Genomic DNA, 15,234 nt, shown 5'->3' on the forward strand with positions numbered 1-15,234 from the left:
GGGTTCCTTCTGTTATTAGACTCTGGGCCTCCCTTGATGAAGATTGTGCCTGCCTTACTTGCTGTTTGCTTTCCCAAGATTGTTAGTCCTCATCTGGGACGGTCCAGGATTCGTGCATTCAACCAGCTGAAACTTCTGCTCTCTATATGCTCCACTTAGAGTACTTGCCCTGTAGATAAAGTTGCATTTTTAGCAGAGCCTAAAGGGTGGACACAGCCTTGTAATCTCGTTGCTACATCTTTCAGAGAATGCTAGGTACGCAGTGTTTAGTGTTCAGCATAACAAATCTGGCGCATTGTTCCTGTCTCGTAGTCTTGTTACTCTCAGGGGTCTCAGCACTGTGTGCTGTTGATTCCGACACTGTAGAGTGCTGTGGTATGTGCTTTGGGACTGGTGGGTGTTTTTGGTTTTTTGTTTTTGTTTTTGTTTTTTTGGGTTCTGTGTAAAACCAGCTTGTCAGGAGATGATTTTACTCTCTTGCTCACTGGCGCTCCTGTCAAGGTGAGTCCAGGGCAGACCTGTCTGTCCTGTTCCTGAATTCCATTCTATAGAAACTAGTGTTTAGGTGAGGTGCCGGTGCACACGCCTATTTGATAGATTGAAAGCATTTATCTTTTATGTGCCTCGGGCTTAGGCAGAGCTTGCCGGAGGAGACACAATGCCAAGGGAGCACATCCTGGGCCCTCCATCCCGCAAAATAATTTGTTTTTTTTTTTTTTTCCCCGAGATTTTATGTTTCCTTTCTTAAAGACAAAAAGTTAAGTGTGAACGAAGTAAGTGATTAATATTCTGAATCTCGTTTTGATTTGGAAAAACAATGAAGTGCGGTGCTGGGAGTCAAAATCAAAACAAAAGAAGCAAAAAAGCCATTCTTCTATGTGGCACAGCCATAAACCTTGCAGTAATGTGAGTCGTTTTCCAGACAGCGTTTGTACATTTAGTTCTGCAGTGTAACTTCTGTTGATTTCTCTTAAAATAGGTTTCTTTTGGGCATAGATTTAAAAAAAAAAAGTAACTAGGTTTTATTTACTTTTTAATTCTTAAGTGACTGATGTTGTTCACCTGGGTTCATTTCATCGATACTTTGATAAACTATTTCTTGAGTGTCTGTTGTATAATAGGAACATTACTGTGTTCCTAGAGATGGAGTTGGAGCCATCAGAAAGACAGAACCCACTGGAAAGGGATAAAATAAAAACAAATCTTCACTGTGGTGAGCTGGAGATGACGATTAGTAGGAAAAGGGGTTTCTGTCTCCCATCAGTTGTGGAGAAAATCTGGCCCCCCGTCTGTCTCTTACTTTGCCCTTTCCCATTTTTCTGACTTCCAAGGTTCATGGGCACTGCATGTGCAGGCATAACACCAAGGGCTTGAACTGTGAACAGTGCATGGATTTCTACCACGACTTACCCTGGAGACCCGCTGAAGGTCGAAACAGCAATGCCTGCAAAAGTAAGTCTCCATCAGAGGGCGGTTTGCATCCACTCAGACCCCTGCTAGTAAGTACAGCCCAGCAGCCTTTGGTGATAGCTGAGATGGTTTAGGTAAGAAGAAGAAAGAGGGGTTGAGGGGGCAGGAAGGAGGGAAGGGGGTGGGGAAGGGGGACGGAGTTCAGATAAGAACAGCACAGAGCACAAGGCCCCAAGGATGTTCTTGTGACCGACACAGTCTACACTGGGGAAATGATTCCAAGGTTTAATTCAGCCGGCGTGTGGCGGGCACTTCTCTGCTAGGCACTGAGGATGGGTCACTGATGCGAAACGGCCCCTCCCTATGGGAGGTCATGTTGCATGGGGAGGCAGAGGAGGCCAGGGTGTAGAGTCCCAGGAGGGCCAAGGTGAGTTAAGCTTCATTTTGGGAAGACCAGCGCCCATGTGGGTTGCTGAGCAGAGAGTGACATGATATTAAAGCAGGGTTGGACCAAGGGGACTGCCCACGGGGCTGGCAGAGGGTCAGCGTGCACTCGGCTGACCTTTATTCTCACTGAAGAGCCTGGTTGGTGCTGGTGGGAATGGGGAGAAGGGAAGCAGGCCTTCACACCCCGTTCCTTAAAGCTGGCAGCCCAAACAGGCTTTCCCAAGAAGCAGTGCCTCGGAGATCCTCTGGGGTGATGCGTTCCAGTTCTACCCCTGAGGGTGACCCACAGGCATCCTCTGCCTGGTCGCAGTCTTCTGTTGAAAATGATCTTCTTCCCAGCAAGCCCATCCTCCATCGGTAAGTCGACTTCAAGGCTTTTCTTGACGTGGGTCTTATCGCACAGAGTGTAACTGCAACGAGCATTCGGGCTCATGCCACTTTGATATGGCGGTGTACTTGGCCACTGGAAACGTCACCGGAGGGGTGTGTGACGACTGCCAGCACAACACGATGGGACGCAACTGTGAGCAGTGCAAGCCGTTTTACTTCCAGCACCCGGAGAGAGACGTCCGAGACCCCAACCTCTGTGAACGTACGTGGGGAAGGGCGTGACATAGGACTTCTCAGTTTGGAGAGCCGGGGTGGGGGCGGTCACCATCCTTCTCCTGGGACTCTTGGTGTAAGCATCAGACTGCGCTTTATTTTAATTGTGGGGTAGCCTGCTGAAGTAGTCTTGCCTTCTTTAGTCTATTTCTGTGACATGTAGAGGGTCAACGGGAACATACGTGTTGGTACCAACACATGCATTGTTACCTGGTGCCCTTTGTTCTTCTCAGGATGCAGCTGTGACCCAGCTGGATCTCAGAATGGGGGAATCTGTGACAGTCACACGGATTTTTCCACTGGACTCATTGCTGGTCAGTGCCGGTGTAAATTACATGTGGAGGGAGAACACTGTGAAATTTGCAAAGAAGGCTTCTACGGCTTAAGTGCTGAAGACCCATTCGGTTGTACATGTAAGTACGTTTGTGAAAAAGTCTGGGAGTTCTGGTGGATGTAATGCCCATTTTACTGCACAGTTCTAAATCCATACTACCCCTTGGCACTCACTCGGTTTGTGTTTCTTTACTTCATTTTATCTCTACGAAAGCTTGTGCTTGCAATCCTCTGGGAACGATTCCTGGCGGGAATCCTTGTGATTCTGAGACAGGTTACTGCTACTGTAAGCGTCTTGTGACAGGACAGCATTGTGACCAGTGTCTGGTAGGTGAATCCTAATTACGTGGGGTGGGTGGTTTGTGCATGGGACCTGGTTCGCTGTTTTAGAGTCTGCCGTCCTCTTCTATGTAAATATTAGAAGATGCAAACAGTGCACAAAAAAATTACCCATGATTTTGGCAAGATGCTCACCATCGAATTGAAAAATAAAACCACAGTGAAATACCACTTTCATAGTCGAAATTAACAAATTTTTAAAAATGGGATTGCGAACTGTAAGGACATAATGTGGGGCTGGTCCTCCGAGTTGCTGATGGAAATGCATGTTGGTTCGTACTTGGCAAGAAAAGCATTTTGGAAGTATGTTATCAGTAGCCTGTAGAAATGTGCATACCCTTTGACCCAGTAATCCCACTTCTGGGAATCTTTCCTAATGAAATAAGCAGAAAATTGGACAGAGATGTAATCACCAGAAGACTCATTGCATCTCATACTAATCATAGCCAAAAAACTTAGAAGCAACAGTGGGGAAAATAGTGAAGTAAACTGGGGGGCTTCTGTACAGTGTGATATTTTGTTGCCTTTGTAAATGACAATAGCATGAGGAAATGCTTATGCTGGTGTTAAAAAAAAACAAAAAACAAAAAACCCACAGGATGTGAGTAGTATCTTGATTGTGCAGGAAAAAAATGGCATCAAGAAAAACAAAATCTGGAAGGAAATACTCCACAAAGTTCACTGTAGTGATTCCGGGTAGAGTGATTACAAGAATAATTTTGAAATCACCCCGTGTCTTTTATAACATTCTTGTGATTTCCTTTATAATTTGTGAGGGGGGGGTCCACTGACCTCAAATTATGAGCTGTATATATGCGTATTTGCATGTATAACATCAGTTTCTGGAAGCCTGGCCTTTATCTGCTCTTTAGGAAATTGTATTTGTCGATTTCCTCTCCCTTGTGTAGATTTCTGTCCTTTTTCTTTTTCTTTCCATCTGCACTGGACTCAGGATTCGGTGATCTCCTCACCTTTCACTGGTGAAAATACTTGCTTTATGCTGTTTGGATGTAGATAGTTCTTTCAAGAGCTTGGCTCACGGAGTTTCTGACGGGCTGAACTCAGGGAAAATGTAAAGGCTGGCCAGATATTTTCCAAAACTCTCTAACCCCACAGTACTTTTAAGGAGGAAAATTGGCTTCTTAGCTATTTGCTCCTGTTTCCTCTCAGAGGACAGCTGTTTGCTCGGGGCAGAAACTGCTCTGATCTGGAGTTGGGTGTTTACGACTCCAGTGACCGGCAGCCTGAGTTTTAGCTCAGAACGCTCGTGCTCGTTCCTCTTGAAGGCTTTCCGTTTGCATGGCACGAAAGAGCATTTGGTGGAACGAGCAAGACACGCCATAACTTGTTTCTTGTTGAGTCTGTTGTGTAATGACAGGAACAGACCTTCAGATGTTAAATCTTCTCTTGTGCAGCCAGAGCACTGGGGCTTAAGCAACGACTTGGATGGATGTCGACCTTGCGACTGTGACCTTGGAGGGGCCTTAAACAATAGGTGAGTGAAGCCACATGTACACTCTTGTTTGCGCTCAGTCCCCTCAGAGAGCCGTCCCCATCTCTCGGAGTAGTATGACAGCCAGTGTCTCTGCAGAAGAGGTGCAAAATATAGGCATCTTTAGTTTACCTGGGGTCTTAATGTTTTCAAAGATTTAGTCATTCCAAGAGTTTGCTCTGAAGACTCAAAGTATGTTTCTGTTTCTTGGTTTTTAATAGAGTTGGACTTTATGGTATTTTTTAAATTATGGAAACAATGTATGCCCATTAAAAAAAAAAAAAAATCCTGGGGCACCTGGGTGGCTCAGTGGGTTAAGCCATGCCTTCGGCTCAGGTCATGATCTCAGGGTCCTGGGATCGAGTCCCACATCGGGCTCTCTGCTCAGCAGGGAGCCTGCTTCCCTCTCTCTCTGCCTGCCTCTCTGCCTACTTGTGATATCTCTCTGTCAAATTAAAAAAAAAAAAAAACTTAAAAAAAAACCAACCTGGGTGTCTGACTAGCTCAGATGGCAAAGCATCAGCTTTGGGCTGAGGTCATGATCCCGGGGTCCTGGGATCGAGTCCTGCAACAGGCTCCCTGCTCAGTGGGGAGTCTGCTTCTCCCTCTGTCCCCTTCCCCCTGCTCGTATGCTCTCTCTCTCTCTCTGTCAAATAAATAAATATTTTTTTTAAAAATCCCAATGGGTAAGACAGGTAGCTTGCCCTTTCTCCCCACAGGACCCACAGCTACAAGTGCCACCGTTAGCAGCTTCTCAAGTTCTAGAAGTTAATAATAGCTCTCAAAATACCTATTGAAAATTATAATTCCTTTCCCCTTCTTTTTAAATAACAAATAAGGTTAAAAAAAAAAAAAGACAAGTACAAACACAAAAAAGCCCATGATTTCCCACTTGACTTTACTGGCAATTTTGGAAACACAAAGTCCTCCCCATATGCGCACTATTCTGCGGCTTGCTTTTTTAGCTGGGGATCGTTTTTCATGTCAACGTGTATTCACGGCCCCCTTTCTTTTTAATAGCATGTGTTCGTAGACCTCTCTCTCTCTCTCTCTCTCTTTTTTTTTTTTTTGATATCCCATCGTGTGGAAGTGCCACAATTTATTTCCTATTTTTCGTGTAGATGAGGCTCCCAGGATGGAACCGCTGAGTCAAAATACGTGCGCACTTTTGATTTTTATAGAGGTTTCCAGATTATTCTCTGGACAGATGGTGCTAGTTTATTTTCCTACCACCTGGTTACCAAAGCACCTTCCTTTCCGACCCCACCAGCGGTTGGTAAACTCGTTTTGTTTTTCACCAATCTCAAAGATGGAAAGTGAGGGGCACCTGGCTGGCTCATTCAGTGGAGTGCGTGACTCTTGATCTCAGGGTCATGAGTCCGAGCCCCAGGCTGGGTGGAGTCTACTCAAAGAAATAAATTACTAAAAAATAAAAAATAAATAAGAGGGGCACCTGGGTGGCTCAGTTGGTTAGGTGTCTGCCTTTGGCTCAGGTCATATCCTGGGGTCCTGGGATCGAGCCCCACTTTGGGCTCCCTGCTCAGTGGGAGCCTGCTTCTCCCTCTTTTCTCCCCCACCCCCTGATCATGCGCACGCTCACTCTCTCTCCCTCTCTCTCTCTCTCTCTCTCTCAAATAAATAAATAAATAATTTTTAAAAAAAGTTGGAAAATGAACTCCCATTTTGATTTGTGTTAAGAATCTTTTCATTCTCTTCTTCTTTCTGGTTTTTCTTTTCTTTTTCAATTTCCAAGTCTATTGGTGAAAATTACATGTAATCGTTTTTCATTATTGAAACACGTTGGTGTCCCTTGAAGAGATGAGACGTGAGGCTCTACCAGAGATCAATCCCAATACACATTTGGCAAAGATGGTAGGTTTGTGGGCGTGAAATTAACCACCCGAGTCAAAGAGCATTTCGGTCTCTGTTTGTAACTGGGTCAGACTGCGAACATCTGGTAGAGAGTGTAAGTGACTGCTGAGGGGATAGGCAGATGTTTCCTTGTGGCCTGACTCTCCCCTGAGACAGCAAGCTGAATTCATCAAGCAGGATCCATGTACTAAAAAACCCGACTCTCCCAAGATTATTTCCCAACACCGTAGCAATCTGCTGGGAAGGAACAGGAATTTAGGCAGCAAGAACGTCTTCTCTGGCCTCCAGTATTTGGGTTTGTTCCATTCTGGATGCTGCGGTACTCGGTACAGCGTGTAGATCTGGAACTCCAGGGTGAATTTCTGTTCTTAGAAAACCTTCAGAGGGGAGGAAGCAAGGACAATTCCATAAAAGCAGGGAAGACAAGTTGCTGTCTGCTTCTGCAGTCCCGTCTCCTTATTTCCTTCGTGGCTCCCGAGCACCTGCTGCTTCCTTCAGTCATTGCTTGCTGGATGCAAAACTGGCATCATTCCTAAAATCCTTGAGTAGATGAGAGGGGCATACACGGTTCTCATGTCGTGAGCTCAGGAGTGTCTTACGTACCTTTACTATAAGTGGATTCTGTTCCTCACACCCCTTCCTCGGTTTCCCTATTCCACACGTGCTTCCTGTCTTTAAATCCACCCACACAGAGCCCCTGGGCTGTCCCTCATGTCTCCTGCAAGAACTTAAAGAAATCAGAGTGTGCTAATCAAGAGGGTTTGCAAAGTAAAACATTTTAGTGAAGATTTTACAGGGAATTTGATCTTCCTAGCAAGACTGACGAGATGCCCAATCTTTTGGCATCACTGATGGGAAAAAGAAAGAGCCTTAACAGAATTCTCTAGTGCCGTGACTCTGCAGTGTTTGGTAGAGATCCTATTCAGTTCTCCCCCACAAGGACCTTCTCTAGGAATCCCATAGCATAATAGAGGTTCTAAACAAGGCTTCAAGCCCTGAGTCTCCTAGGAGAAGGCTTGGTGCTCAATGGGCACGTAGGAGAGACTTGCTGAATGACTGATTTGTTGCAGCCATGCCCAGATATCTTCTACCTGACGATATTCCTTTCTTTTGCCTCGTGTACATAGTAGGTATGGAGGAAATGTTGATCAAGTAAAAGAATTGGAGGAAGATCTCTATGATGTAAAAACAAAACATGAATGGGAGCAGCAGTCTCTAGCTGTGATCCCAGACAATCCTTAAGTACTTTGGCCAGAGACATAATTTAATGTCAGAACCATGTAAAGTGGAAGAAGTGTGAGAATGTTTTGTATAATGAGGTGAATGGCTTTTTGTAGAATAAGACTTCAGTAATTCCGTGTCTATTATGTTGACAGGTGTCTATTATGTTGACAGGTAATCTGAATTTTCGAATATTTTTAGAGAAGTAAGCCCTAATTTAAATAATGTGACTTACATCAGGCTCCTGAAGCTTTGCCGAGTAGGTAACCTACTTGAATAAATTAATTAGAATTATCGCAAGATACTTGTAAATGTTTGAAAACTATAAACAAGTTTATAGCATCCTTCAAAATTACTGCATCCATTAAATTTAGAACTCTGGAGTCTGGCTGGAAGCCCACCGCTCTGTCGAAGGTTCCTACTTTCTGGACTGAAGTCCCCAATCCCCCTCGAGGTTTCAGCAGCCCTTTCCTTCAGCGTCTCTTTTAGGACTTACTTCATTCTGCTCTGTATTATCCCTGTTAGTCTCTTAAAAGCTCTCCGGACAGGGATTGTGTCTTACCTGTTTTTGCATTTCTGTTCGTGCTCAGCAATGTGGCCTTGTAGGTGTTCAATAAATGAAATTTATTATACTTGGGAACCAGAGCAGAAGTTACTCCGTATTTTCATCAGTGCATTGAACGGTAATGGTATCTTGCCCGTTGTTAATTCCTGGGAAGGCTGGATAGAGAGAGATGCATAGAACACATTTATGAAGGTATTCTACTTAGTTGTAGGCTTGGGAGGGAAACTTCCTAGCAAAACAGATGACATGGACTGCTGATCAGTGTGGCACAAATGTTTGTGATCAGAATTAGGGAAGAGATACCAGTGTTTGACCAGGGTGTGGTTCTCATGAATGATTGTTTTTTTTTCCCCTTTTTTTGTACCATTGTCTCAGTGATAGAGAAAAGTTGAAACTATATAGTATTTTCTCTGCTTATCACTATTTAAATAAAATAGAATTTCCCTTCCAATAGAATTTTTGTAAGTAAGTGGCTAATTTCTACCTTTATGAGAAATCTGTGTTCCTCATAATCTTGGCCTTCACCCACTGAGAAAAAAATAGGGCCTGTATTAGTTTTCTATTGCTGGCATAGTAAATTACCTCCATTTGCTGGCCTAAAACAGCATAAGCTTCTTATCTTACAGTTCTGTGTGTCAGACATGGCCAGTCTCACTGGAATAAAATCAAGATGTTGGCAGGGCTGTGTTTCTGTCTGAAGGCCCTCCGGGAGAATCTGTTTCCTGCTCATGGGAGTCATTGGCAGAATTGGCAGAATTCAGTTTCTCCCTTTTTTTTTTTTTTAATTTTTATTTATTTGTCAGAGAGACAGAGCATGTGCACATGCATAGTGGGTGTACGGGCAGAGGGAGAAGCAGGCTTCCTGCTGAGCAAGGAACCCGATGTAGGACTCGATCCCAACACCCTGAGATCATGACCTGAGCTGAAGCAGACGCTTAACCCACTTAGTCACCCAGGTGTCCAGAGAATTCAGTTTCTTTTGGTTGTAGGATGAGGTTCCTGATAGCCTGACTGTCAGGTAGGGGCCTTTCCCTGCTTCTAAAGGCTGCCCACATCCCTTGACTCATAGCTTTCATGTTCAAAGCCAACCACAGTGGCTCAAATCCTCCTCAAGACTCATCTCTGCCCCACTTCTCTGCCTGCATTTTCTACTTTGAAGTCATCATGAGATTAGATTGAGCAGTCCTGGATAATCTCCCCATCTCAAGGTCCTGAACCTCAGTCCCATCAGCAAAGCCCCTGGTCCCGTGTGAAGTAATGTATCCACAGGTCTGGGGGGCAAGGATGGGGACATTTTTGGGGGCCATTATTCTGCCTGCCCCAGGGTGTGACTTAGTGTGTCTTACGTCATTGTTCTACCTTTCGGATCCAGCACCTGGAATCTGTATCTAGTTACAGGCAAATTTGGCGGTATGGGGGCCGGGTTGGGGGACCTATGAACTTGTCAAGGGTACCATTTCTATGTGATAGGATTTTTACTTGAACACAGGAAGGGTAATTACTTCTAATCTTTTCTCTCTAGGGAGGAGGTAGGATTTGAGCTTCATTTTTGGAAGCTGAGAGAGGTTTGGGAGGCGGGATGGGGAGGCAGGAGGGCCTTCCAGCTGGGATGAGGGAGACGGGTGAAGGCCCAGAGATGGAGTGAGTGTGGCACATGGTCAAGACCTGATCTGACTGTGACCAGCTCCGCTCACAGTCCCCAGGACCCTTCTTTGCACCTGTCATTCCTGTCCTCTCTCTGCCTGTCACGATCTTCTGCTACCTTGGGAGCGTGGCTTCTATGACCGCTCCTCAGTCCCCTAAGGAGGTGAACGGTGGTTCCCGGCAGCCTGAGAACTTCGCTGGTGGCTCTGTTTGGCACTCGCTGCATTTCGCTTTGTTGTCGTGCTCGGTTGCTCGACCGTTTATGTCCCCAGTTAGATGGTAAGCTCTCGGGGGCAGGGACCATTTCCCCCCCATATTTCTTTCCCCATATCCTTTCAAAATAATGGAGTTACCAAAGAAGGAAGGATTGATTCAGAGGAAAATGGACAACGGACTAAAATGTGAGCGTGCTGACAGCAGGAGGCACAGCGTTTTCTCGGTCAGTATTCGCAAGGGATGGCGACGAGCACTGTGGCTCATCGGGAGGCAAAGGGTGGCAGCAGAAAGCGCCGCTGTGGTTTTCAGAAGGTGGGTTGTCGAGGCTGCTGGCAACCAGGCAGAGGCATCACGATTTGATAAAAGCAGAGAAGAAATAGTTGTGGGTTTTGATGAAATGCCGACAGCAGCACTGTACTCGCGGGATGGACGCGGCAGCGGGGAGAAGAGCGTGAGAGGCCCGCACTGCCACGTGGAGGCCGCCGGAGTGACAGGCATGGCATGACACGCTGGACCGTGATAGCGGCCGTGACAGCGAGAGGACGCTGCTGAGGGCAGAGACATCGTGAAGTAAGACGTAGGTATCGAGGAGAAAGGACAGGGAAGGTCCCGTCTCGGCCCAAATCAGAAGAACTTTACATCTGACAAACAGCAGAGCTGAGGGAATGTCAGCCTGAGGGGCGACAAGCAGCTGGGGACGGAGGCGAGGCAGAGAGGACAGGCGGGCCAGCCAGGGGAATGGCCCCTTTGTGGCGGGAAGCACATAGGCAGGGCCGGCTGGGTCAGGGCCGGAGCTTCGGTGCCCAGGGCCAGGGGAAGCCACAGGAACACGTTTGCTCGCGGTGCAGGCGTCCAGGAGGCGGCGGGACTGTCGGAGACCATCCTTCCCGCTGTGGACACAGAGCGGCCTGCGATGGCCAGAGCAGGTGTTACGGGAGCTCCTCTCACATGACTGGGTTCTCGTGAGTTGTCTCACATTCAGAATTCAGAATTGGGCGTTCGCTTCTGTCTTCGGTACCGTCACCTTCACTTGCGTGCTGTCTGCTGATGCCATGTGGAGAGTCTGGTTGCTTTCTTCTTCAGTGGTTGCTGTTTGTACACGTGTGTTCCCTCAGGAAGCGTCTGCTGGGGAGGAAAGAAGGATTTTCTCTTGCTCATAGGACAGGATGTCTGCTGCCTGAGCTTTGGAAAATGGCTTTTGTGGGTGGACTGTGCCCCAAGAGGGCTAGGTCCCCCCTTGCATCGAGGTGTCTCCTCTGGGAATTGGCTCTGAGGTGTGAAGCGCTCATAGTCCTGTATGGTAGGAGCCATTCACGTGATCTGCGGGAGGAAGACTTGGCTGGGGCTGTGGGAGGGCTGAGGGGCAGGGGGGGACATTGGTAAAATACCTTGGGCATTCCGTCTTCCCAAGGGTTGTAACTTGCCTTGGAGACTTGGTTCCAATGGGCTTTGGACTGAGGAAAAAATCTGAACACTGGGAATGGGTTTAACGTAACAATTCCAAACCCCGTCTTGACTTGAATGAAGTAAGAATGGGTGCATACAATTTGGTTTTACCTCGGACTCACGGAAAAAGAGACATAAGCTGAGAGCAAAATGAGTACGGTACGTTTATCCAGAGGCCTTTATTATCTGAAACCATGTGTTTAGTTAAAAAAAGTTTTTCCTTTTTCATGAAACTCCCATTTTTCTTTTTATTTTTTTTTAATCTTTTTTATTCAGAATGTGTATCCTTCATGCATTTATTTGTTCAGCCAGTGTTTGAGTGTGCTGTGTGCGCTGGGCCAGGCCCCACAAGGGTGTGAAGGGCCCCACTGAGGTGAGGGAGTCCGAACTTTGAAGCAATTTGCTGTCTAGTGGCGGGTCAGGCGGGTCTGTCAGTGGTTACACTAAGAGAGAGAAAGCAACAAATGTCTTAAGAATACAGATAAAGAGTAGCGGAGCCCTCAGAAGGCACCACTCGAGGGTAGCAGAAACCAAAGGCGACTCCACGGGAGGGCTGAATGCTGGGCCAGGCTTTGAAAGGCCGGTAGGGTTTGAAACACAACCCCTCAGCTTCCACGAGCAACTAGTACGTGACAGTTTATGTCGTACGTGTTGTAACCACAGCGTTCCTCCTGCACAGAGGTGGTGGCGCGAAAGAGAAGGGGGCTTGTTCTGTGGGGTGGAGAGTGAAGGTCAGGAGAGGCCGCAGCGGAGTCCTTTGTGAGCTGAGTCTTGAAAGGACAGGTGGCTCTTTGCTGGGTGAATGGGGGACAAGGGTATTCAAGGCTGCAGGAATGACATAAGCCAAGGGAAGGGTCCACAGCCCCCCTGTGCATTGGAGAAACCATAACCGTTCCATATGGTTGGAGAAGTGAGGGGAGAAGGGGAGTTAGAAAGGTAGAGAAGGGCCAGACTGCGGAAGGCTGGTGCACCGGCTCAAGGCCAGGAAGTGATGCAGTTGGTGCATCTTAGGAAGGTCATTAGGCAGCTCACTGTGTGGGCGGTGGTGGTCTAGGTTGTAAAGTTGGAACACCAGCCTCAAGGACACTGACGAGAAGCTGCAGCCGATTTTACTGTGAATACAAGGATGAAGAAAGGCATGGCACAGCCTGTGGGAAGTGGGAGGAGAAGCCCTAGAGGCCAGGCTGTGAAGTCACAGAACTGGGTTCCTGCTTAGATATGAAAGATTCCAAAGAATAACTTCTAGGTTTCTGCCTTGGTCGAGTTATTGGCTGACAGAGTTCTGTCCCCAGCAGAGAACACGGGCAGTGGTTGGTCGTTGCCCTTTGGGATCTGTCTTTAACGTCAGGGACTGCTAAGTCAGCACCGACCTTCTAAAAGTTGGGTCTTTGGGTCTGAGGCCCAGGAACGAGATTGCAGTTGGAAATCAGACAAAAGATATAAAAGAGCAAAGCAAGAACGTTGGTGGCATCCACAGAAAAACCTCAGTATGGCGGGGATGGAGCATAGTGAAGAAAGACAAGCAAGACAAAACCTAAAAGACCAGGTCACGGAGAGCTTTCAGCTCTAGACTTTGCAATTAAATCAGAGGCAGGAGATTTTTTTTCCCCATGTGTTTGTTTTACTGAAAAAATAAGACCCTACATGAATATTTCAGCCATTTGATGTTTAGGAGAAAATGCAGAACTGTGTCAGGTGGCTTCACTCAAGCCTGGTGGCCCCGCTGACTTGCTTTGCTGCCCCTCCCCCCTCCCAGCTGCTCCGCGGAGTCAGGCCAGTGCGCGTGCCGCCCCCACGTCATCGGGCGCCAGTGCAACGAGATGGAGTCTGGGTACTACTTTACCACCTTGGATCACTACATCTATGAAGCAGAAGAAGCCAACTTCGGGCCTGTAAGTAGGGGGGTGCCGGGCAGATGGGAGAAGCTGGGTTTGGTGGGAGGGGCAGTCATAGCGTATGCAAGTGTTTTAAAGAGTCCATTTACAAAGCGTTTTTGTAGCTCTTGGCAGGATGGGGACCGTGCCTTTTTGAGAACAGTCCTATTTAAAGCTGAGTAAATCTGTAACTCACAAAGAGACTTTGAAAGTTATACTGATGAAGCTTTCAGTGGGTTTTTTTGGGGGGGTGGGGTGCTTATTTTTCATTCTTTCACTCCTCCACTTGTGCTCCAAAGTTATTGTTGGTGTCATAGGGTAAATACTCAGATGGGAGTTTTCCATCGCTGTGTAAGCAGCCATCCTAAAATGTAGTGGCTTCAAAGGTACCCACGGCACGTCAGCGGGGTGGCCAAAGCAGCTGGAGGTGGGCTGGGCATTTTCCTCCACATACCGCCCCCCTCCTCAGGCCCCCCAAGTAGCCACCCTGAGCTTCCTCACAGCGCGGCATCTGGCTTCCAAGAAGGAGGCAAGAGAAACCACCAGGTCCCTTAAAGCCTGGGCTCCAGAGTTTCGGAAGGTCATTTTCTCACGTTCTGTTGGTCAGAAGTCGCAAAGCCAGACCAGATCTGAGGGCAGGGTAATAAGCTTCCTGAAGGGTAGATCCAAACACCCATAGGTACAGGGAATGAAGGACTTGGTCTTTGGAGGTGACTGATCACAGTGGTTATCCATGATCCTGTGAGCAAACTCAAAGGCGTGCTCGAGTTACCTGAAATTGGTCGATCTTTAGTCTCCCTGACAATCAGAATCAACTCCTCAGTAGGGAGCCCTCATGATGATCTGATGTTTCTTCAGTTGTACTTGGAGTTTGAAATGAACACAGTGAGGTGGTGAGCACATCCACCAGATACAGGACTAGCCTTGTAGAAAATCTGGGAAATAGCTTGTCACTCCTCAGCTTGCTTACAAAGCATTTGGGATGTTCTCTCCTTTTTTTATGCTCACTCTTGGCTCTATCCTAGAAGGTGTCTCCCAAGACTTTGAGTCCCGTCTCCGAGGTCACAAGACTACCCCAACCACAAAACCAAGAAGTAACCTATTTCCTCTTTATGCCTAAAAAACTTGTACCCTCTACCAAGTAAATGCGACTGCAAAAAATAGGTAGAATGACTATAGTTTTGACCTTTGGGTGACTTCAGATTTCTTTAACTGTTACATTTCCTGGAAAGCCATTTTCCCTTGTCCTCAGGGGGTCAGCATAGTGGAGCGGCAGTATATCCAGGACCGGATTCCTTCCTGGACTGGAGCAGGCTTCGTCCGAGTGCCCGAAGGGGCTTATTTGGAGTTTTTCATTGACAACATACCATATTCCATGGAGTATGACATCATAATTCGCTACGAACCACAGGTAAACCTTCCGGGGACTAGCAGGGGTGGTAGAAATCTCTTCTAACAATGATACAGTTTTTGTGAGATTCGGAGTTTGCATTAGAATAGAGGAGCCTCTCTGACTTTCTATCCCCCAGGGAAGCAAAAATGGACATTTTTCTCAAATTCAGTTTCACAAGCCTTTAGTGATCCCTCATGAGGCTCTCAGCCTTGCTGAGACCTGAGGAGGTGAGCAGAACGTGTCAGACGCTCTGCTTGACCTCACGGCCTGCGCGGCCCCCAAGCTCAGACGAGCGCTCCACCTTTAATAAAAGGCTGAAGGTGGAAAGGGCAAGGGCAGAGATGTGGACAATCCTGCCTCTTATGCCAGCCCTAGCTGC

The 15,234-nt window shown here is 47.1% G+C and overlaps 1 protein-coding gene across 3 annotated transcripts in view; it reads left to right on the top strand.

The window, feature by feature from the left end:
- The window catches only part of LAMB1 (laminin subunit beta 1), a 68,684-nt gene that overhangs the window by 19,764 nt on the left and 33,686 nt on the right, over window positions 1–15,234 (top strand). For all 3 annotated transcript variants that reach the window (XM_047695855.1, XM_047695854.1, XM_047695856.1), the window contains exons 9-15: window positions 1,332–1,452; window positions 2,261–2,449; window positions 2,694–2,873; window positions 3,008–3,120; window positions 4,548–4,627; window positions 13,345–13,480; window positions 14,715–14,873. In XM_047695855.1, the coding sequence (XP_047551811.1) occupies window positions 1,332–1,452; window positions 2,261–2,449; window positions 2,694–2,873; window positions 3,008–3,120; window positions 4,548–4,627; window positions 13,345–13,480; window positions 14,715–14,873 (978 nt within the window). The remainder of the gene's footprint in view (window positions 1–1,331; window positions 1,453–2,260; window positions 2,450–2,693; window positions 2,874–3,007; window positions 3,121–4,547; window positions 4,628–13,344; window positions 13,481–14,714; window positions 14,874–15,234) is intronic.

This window comes from Lutra lutra, chromosome 11 (assembly GCF_902655055.1).
Source record: "Lutra lutra chromosome 11, mLutLut1.2, whole genome shotgun sequence".
NCBI lineage: Eukaryota > Metazoa > Chordata > Mammalia > Carnivora > Mustelidae > Lutra > Lutra lutra.